At 34.5% G+C, this 7836-nt stretch overlaps 1 protein-coding gene across 2 annotated transcripts in view; it reads left to right on the plus strand.

Annotated features, from left to right (window-relative positions):
• Positions 1-2511: 2511 nt before the first annotated feature.
• Positions 2512-7836, plus strand: part of LOC114307333 (serine/threonine-protein kinase STY13) — a 13041-nt gene continuing 7716 nt past the window's right edge. The window contains exons 1-2 of one of the 2 annotated variants that reach the window (XM_028252719.2): positions 2512-2771; positions 3626-4603. In XM_028252719.2, the coding sequence (XP_028108520.1) occupies positions 3720-4603 (884 nt within the window). In that variant the 5' untranslated portion in view covers positions 2512-2771; positions 3626-3719. The remainder of the gene's footprint in view (positions 2772-3625; positions 4604-7836) is intronic. The other variant, XM_028252720.2, reaches the window with a different exon arrangement.

Below are 7836 nucleotides of genomic sequence, written 5' to 3' on the forward strand. Positions count from 1 at the left end.
AACTCTCTTTCAAGGGTCTCCTCTTATGAGGAATCCCATTGAGAGCTTGAAATTATTGTGAAAGTCTCTATCTATTTAAAAGAAAAAAAATTCTTTCAAAAAAACTCAAGAAATCTATGTGGGATTCAATCAAATTTATTGGAGGGAAACTTAAAATTTTGATATCTCTCCAAAATTTTTGATTTTCTTTCAATCAAATTATTTGAATTAAAATCATATGGAGAGAATATTGAATATTTGATTTCTTCTTCCAAAATTAAAATTAATAATATTTTTAAATATATTTTTATATTTTTTAATAAAAAAAAGTATTAAGAGAAATATTTAAGATTATTAAAATTTTTAATTTTATTACTTATATTTTTATTTAAATATAATTTTAATATATTTATGACGTCACGGTTCGATTTCGATTGAACCCGACGGTTGAACCAGTGACCCGTCCACCTGATCATTTTTTCGGTTCATTCACCGGTCCAGTTTTTAAAACATTATGTGTCAAGATAAAAGAAAAGTATATTTGATCATATTGGCACGGCTCAATGGACTTTCATCATTGTTATATGCTTTCGCTTGTTGCCCTATTATTATAATTATTATGTATTTTTGTATGAGGTCATAGGTAATCAAATGGTTACTAGCTAGTTATGATCTAAACCTCTAGGGGCAGGTTTGAGTCATGACAGATATGATCAATTTTGTTATGTATATCTGCTATACATTGGACCCGAGGTCGTTCTGCTATCTGTTGCACTCAAGGTTATTCCGTTATGAATTGTTACGACATAAAAATGCCTATGCTACTTAATAAAACTCATTCATATAACCCATTTACTTTGATGTTATCTACTGGGCTTTCGCTCACTTCGTTGTTAAAGGATTACTGAGTTTTGTAGAGTCAGCCAAGGATGCCTCATGTACAAGGCTTTTGTCTTTTATTTTGTTTTTATTAGACATGCTTGACTATCTTTTGTTTATAAGAAGTTTAAGTTTTGTAAGATCATGAATAATACTTTCGTGTTTAAGTCTTTGTACCTCTAGTCTAAAATGAATGTTTAAATAAGGTGTGTTGTCTGACTGTAAGTTATTAATGTATAAGATGTTTTTGTTTATGCCATATATGCACAACTCATTGAACAAAACTTTATTATTCAGCTTCCGCTTCTGGCCCCATATAATTAAATATGATTAATTCCTGTCTGAGGTCGTAAGTAATATCATGATTACTGTCCGATTATGATCCAAACCTTTAGGGACGAGTTTGGGTCATGACATAGCTACTTTCCAAACCCCCCGATATCATTCTTGGATGCTTTGGAGTTTAGTACTAAATGACTCTTTGGCACAACAAGTTCTCTTTCTCTTTTTCTTTCCTTCAACTTATGAGCTGCTTATAAATTTTCTATTTTCAGTTTTATGCCAGATTGTTTGGCACAACTTCTATTTATAATTTATTTGATAGAAATAAGTTAAATAAGTTAAAAAAATTTTAGGCTTGAGGATAAAAATGTCTCAAGTTCGAGTTACTCTAAAAGGTCACTAGAAGTTTGCCCAGTCATTAAATTCAGGACTCCAAGATTAGTCGAAGTGCATACAAATTGGCCAGGACATTCTATTATAAAAAATAAAAAAAAAAAACCTTATGGGGCCCATGTGGGTCTCATGTGATATGGGTCCCATATTTTGTGATTAGTCAGAGCGTATAAAAATTGATACAGACACTTGATTATTAAAAAAAAAAAAATTTATGGGACCCATGCGGGTTTGATGTAATTTGAGTCTCACATTCATGTTAGTATTGTGTAAAATATTAGGTTATTTATATGAAGATTTGTTAAATTATTGAAAATTATTATTTTAATCTCTTAAATTATAAAAGTGTACAAATGAATTCTATAAACTTTTAATAAATATTTTTTACCTCCTAAATATAAAAACGTATAAATAGATTTCAAACTATTAGCGTGTTTTATTTTGATTTTACAATGTTTGATAATTTTGACATTTTTGCACAAGAAAAATATTTGAAACCTTCAAAAAAAAAAAAAAAAAATCTCTCATAATTTTACTTATAATAATATATCATGACAACTCTCAACTTTTTATTTGTTAGTTACTTATAATAATATATCAAGATAAGTCTCAACTTTTTATTTGTTAGTTACCCAACAATTAAAGGTTTCATTTGTATTTTTTTGTCACACAATTATAGATGAACTTATGGATATAGGCTTATTTTCTGCGTTTGCTACGTCACCCATCAAGGTGGCACGTTTTTATTGGCTTCAAAAAAAAACCCCTTGCCCCACTTGAGAAAATGACTTCCCAGTACCCAAAAATTCATCATTGTCCAATCACAGCTCAAATCCAACGGCCCATAAATGAAAGATCAGACAAAACCACAGAGTATGGGGATCGGACAATGTAAAATATGCCACGTGTAAACGGAAAGAGGATTGAAAGTGTGTGAGTGAGCACACCGAAAGTCTTCCCCGGTAAAAAGAAATAAGAGACGAAGACCCAGCTCTCTCTCTCTCTCTCTCTCTCTCTACATTCCAATGATATATTGAGACATTCATTAATTTCATTCATTGTTGTTCTTTCTTTCTTTTCTTCGTCTTCTCTGGCTACTCTCTTTCTCTCTCATCAAAGTTGGTCTCAACAGAGGAGGGTGGGGGGGCCACACCAGCGCATTCATTTCGATTTCCGCTAATCGATCTCGCTCAATCGTTTGGTCATCGGAATCGCACAGTCAAGCCTTTCGGATCGAGGTACTTTTCGCTTTAATCCGCCAATTAGGCTTCGATCACTAAATTTCTCGCATCTTTTAGGGGTTTTCATGTTCTACACAGGTTTATCTATGTGATTCTTTGGAATTCTGTGCTTTTATTCGAGAGAATCTGATGTACTAGTTGATTTTTCTTGTTTTTATGCTCGAAGGGATCGTTGTTTTTGCTATTCGAGGTTCACGTTTCCAATTTTCTGTTAGGGTTTTGTTGGTTGGGGTTTAGTTGTGAGAACTAATCGTGAAATGGTGTACTATTAGTCTGATTATACCCGAGATAACTTTGCATGTCAGGGAGGAAATTAGAATTTTGGGTTTTTGGTTTTTTGTTAATCGATTTTCTGGGTATATGAAATTAACCCTGTATATGTTTATGTTTATTTTGATTTCATGTAAATGACTTTTTACTGTCAATAAATAAATATGATCGTTGAGACAAATGGGAAATGGAAATTTTGTACCGTATTTTTATGTTGCTTTAAATTAGGGTATACTCTCTATCTTGATTATCCAAAATTATTTTTTCCTGAACTGAGCCAGGAAGCTTTGCCACTTTCACTTGAGTGCAATTTTTGTTTTCTCCTGTTCCAAATAATGAAAATGATTTTCATGGACCTGAGAATTAACTTACTCTTAATCTCCCATATATGCTTTCACGTAGACCAAAAACAGCATCAAAATAGCTTTATGGTTTATTAGAAGTTTTGATTTTAGGACTTTTGATGCCTTTGCTTGATCAAGGGTTTTTTTGTGATCATTAGGTCAATAATGGATTATTATTTCATGCACTTCTTTCATAAGTCTTTCAAATAGGATAATTAGTTTTTTGGGATGATTTAGTTGTAGGGTTTTGGTAAGAGGAGTTTGAGCTTGGAAATGTTGATGCTGAAGAAATAAAGAAACTTTGAAGGTTTGCGCTACTCATCCAGAGAAAATGTTGGAGGCACCAAAATTTACTGGTATTAGAAACCATGATAATTATGATTTGTCTCAAGGGTTTTACCATAAGCTTGAGGAGGGTTCCAACATGTCAATTGACAGTTTTGGGAGCCTGCAGATGAGCAATGGAGGGTCCATTACGATGTCCGTTGACGACAGTAGTGTTGGATCAAATGGTTCCCGCACTCACATCTTAAGTCACCCGGGGTTGAAGCGTGTGAAGAACAACTACTCTGTTGTCCAAAGCGTTAATCGAGGAAAAGTCTCACATGGTCTGAGTGATGATGCACTGGCTCAAGCTCTAATGGACCCTCGTGTTCCTACGCAGGGGCTGGAAAATTTTGATGAATGGACAATTGATTTGAGAAAGCTTCATATGGGGCCGGCTTTTGCTCAGGGGGCTTTTGGAAAACTCTATAAAGGTACTTACAATGGTGAGGATGTTGCTATAAAGCTTTTGGAGAGGCCAGAGAATGACTTAGAAAGGGCACAATTGATGGAGCAACAGTTTCAGCAAGAAGTCATGATGCTGGCCACATTAAAGCATCCGAACATTGTTCGTTTTATTGGTGGATGTCGTAAACCAATGGTATGGTGCATTGTTACAGAATATGCCAAAGGGGGTTCAGTTCGGCAGTTTTTGGCAAAGCGGCAAAACCGATCTGTGCCTTTGAAATTGGCAGTCAAGCAGGCTTTGGATGTTGCTAGGGGCATGGAGTATGTGCATGGGCTTGGTTTGATCCACCGGGATTTGAAGTCTGACAATCTTTTGATTTCTGCAGACAAATCTATTAAGATTGCAGATTTTGGAGTTGCTCGTATTGAGGTGCAGACTGAAGGAATGACACCTGAGACCGGAACATATCGCTGGATGGCTCCGTAAGCCTCTTGATTCTTTTGCACCAAAATTCTTGTTCTTCTGTCTCTTATTGTACATTATTACTATTATACTGGATTATCTTTTTTGTGATGGACAACTTATTCATCTAATTGTTTAAGTAATTTTTTAATGGTTGTCATGTTTGTGCAAGACCTTATATATGTTTTACCATACCAGTTATGCATTTTCATGTAACTCCATTATGTACCTTCTTATACTCTGCCATATAGTACTTTAACCATAAAAGTTGCATAGATTGTTCTTGTTGTTTCATTATGTCATTCATTTTAGTTTTAACACCTTATTTCAGATGGAAATATATATAATATATATACATAAATGTTTTTGATTGATGTCAGAAATCTTGGCAGTGTTTGGTTTACATTTTAAATTAACTTTTGGATTGAAAAATCCAAAAACATGTTTGGTTTACAATATTTCAAAATTGTTTCTCTCTCTCTCTCTCTCTCTCCTCTCTCTTCTCTCATTCTCTTACATTCTACACATCAGTCAATTAATTTTCTCTCACATCCATCTATTCAATTAAAAAAAAAAAAAATCATCCCAAAACTATTTTCAAAATATATAACCAAACAAGTTCTCAAATTTTGCAAACTCTTTTCGAAAACTATCTTTCAAAATTGATTTTCAAAACTAAACCAAACGGAGCCCTTATTTCTTGTTGCTTTGCCTGCCATGCTTATGCTTCCTTCTGGTAGGTTTTTGGTTGTATACTTTCCAATTAACCTATGGAATTTGTCTTTGAACTTGGTGATAAGTGACATGGAGAGCGTATTAATATCTCCCTGTGATGAAGAAATTTCTTAAAGTATTATTCCGAGACACATCCAAGGGATTAAGTATTGTGCGAAAGAAAGAACTTTCATTTAATTTATCTCTGTCGAGATCTTTTTATTCATCCAAAAATTGACCCCTTTTTTATTATTATTATTATTATTTTTATGTTGTTCCATTTGTTTAGTGATATATTTGTGACAATCCTGCTAGCTTCTTCTGGTATAATTATGTAAATAGATCTATTTGTTGCAATAGAATGAAGGAGAATTTTCTTTGCTCATTTTGAAATTGAATAAATTGTTCTGACATCTTCATCAGAGAGAGTTGGTTGTCTGTGATATATCAGATTTTTAGAACATGCTAGTAGCATGGCCACTTGATTATGCAATCACTTAAGCAGATTGTATGGGAATCTCAGATATTTGAAGGTTTGGTTGCAATTTCTTATACATGGAAGTTCTGGGGTTTAGAGGAATTGGCATTTGAGTGTCTTTCCCTCCTCCCACTTTATCTCTCAAGGGCAAAAGATGGAAGTTTTGAGCTTGCCTGCATTGATGTCTTTCGTTTCTGTTATTTTTTATCGTAAAAATTCTTTTGGGTCGTTGTCTTCGGCAAGTGTAATTTTTGGAAACTGCACAGTTCCTATGATTGTCTGCCTTTATGTACTTGCATGTCAAGTAAGAATTTTGATAATTTTTTATGCTATTACTGGTGAAGCTAATTCTCTTGGGTATAGGCAGGTGTAGAGATATGCCAGAGTACATATTTTTTGGTCAATGCTTATGAAAGTAAAGGCTCTGAAAATCTGCTCATCTCATGAATTAAATATGGGATGTGGATTCATTTTCGAATTTTTTTCTACGATTCATAGATTGGGTAACTTTGAAGCTTATTAAGAAGTGACGAGGTGAGTTATTTAAGGGAGACTAATACCTACCTAGAGGTTGTTTATTGGGGAAATTTTTGTCTATTTACATTTTGTTCAGAAGGTTTGAGTGGATGTGGCTTTTTTGTTGCTTCTCTTGCTTTTCTATTCCTTATCCCTATTAATTTTTATTTAATTGAGGTTGTCTTTACCTGTGTTATATCTCCCTTTATACATGTAATATGTTACTTTGGGATGAGAAATTTAGTACAGCTACTATATTTGGGTCAAGTAGATTGCTGGGCACATGGTCACTTCCTGCGGTTCATGCTTTAGGCCCTTCCATCAAACTAGAATGTCCCAGCTCTCAACCCCTATTAAAACAATTAGAATACCCAACCCAAAATGTGTGTACGCAAATGCATGAGTGTATTATACCTATAAGATCACAAACTCCAGAGGGCTACTAAGAGTGATGACTACCAACTTCAGAATATGCTCTTATTTGTAGTAAGCTTTGGTTGATTCATCAACATATAAGAACTCGGAATGCTCACATGACTAAGTAAGCCTAACTTTTACCTACCCTTATCATGACATTTTTCTTCACATAGAATCTTACGAATTTCTCCCTAAGGTAGCTTGTAGAAAATAACACATGAAACTTAAAACAAATTCTCAAATTTCTATCCCTAATGAATAACAAGATTACATGTGCATTTATAGGTTTTGTTTACTATGACTTGAAGATTACGGAGCTTTGACTCTTTGACCACTAGACTATTCTAGACTTGACTACAACCACATACGATGATCCAATAATAACATGAAGTGTTTAAAAGGCTCTAGGCGAACCGAGGCGATAAGGTCTCTTATAGCCTAAATGCGAAACGCAAGGCGAGGCGCGTGCCTCACCAAAGTGAGATGCAAGTAGTAGAAGAAAAGCAAAATTATAAAATAGGCAAACTTTTCAACATAACAAATACATATAGAATTCCAGAAATCATAAAGCAAGCTTTACAAGCATACAAAGAGGTAACCTAGCGAAGTAGCAGGAGAAGGAAGAGAAGAAAAATAAGGAAAGAAAAAACAGAGGTAGACACCCATCAAAGAAGAGGAGAAGAAAAAAAGAAAGGAAGTGAAGAAAAAGAAAGGAAGAAAAAACACAGGCAAAGAGATAACCCAACCAAGAGAACCGATCAAAGAAGAGAGAGAGAACCACCGAAGAAGAAGCCGAAGTCGTGTCGTCTTCTCACTTTTCGAGTGCTTTTTTTAATCTTCTCCACCTAAGGCTTTTTTTAATCACTTTTTGCTCTATTTTGATCACATTTGGTCATTTTATATTGAAGAATTTTGATTCCCTGTGGGTGCGTGCACAAAAAAAAAAAAGCACCTAATCAACAGTTGGTTGGAGTAGAAATATAGGTAAAGCCCATGAAGCCTGCGCCTCGAAAAAAAGCCCTCCCCTCAACACCTAATCTACGCCTTACGTATTGCGCCTCGCCTCGACCTGTTTGAAGCGCAAGCCTACGCCTCGTTGCGCTTCGCGCTTAGGCGCAAGCCTCTATA

Source organism: Camellia sinensis, chromosome 3 (genome assembly GCF_055761805.1).
Source record: "Camellia sinensis isolate YWXY chromosome 3, ASM5576180v1, whole genome shotgun sequence".
Classification (NCBI taxonomy): Eukaryota; Viridiplantae; Streptophyta; class Magnoliopsida; order Ericales; family Theaceae; genus Camellia; species Camellia sinensis.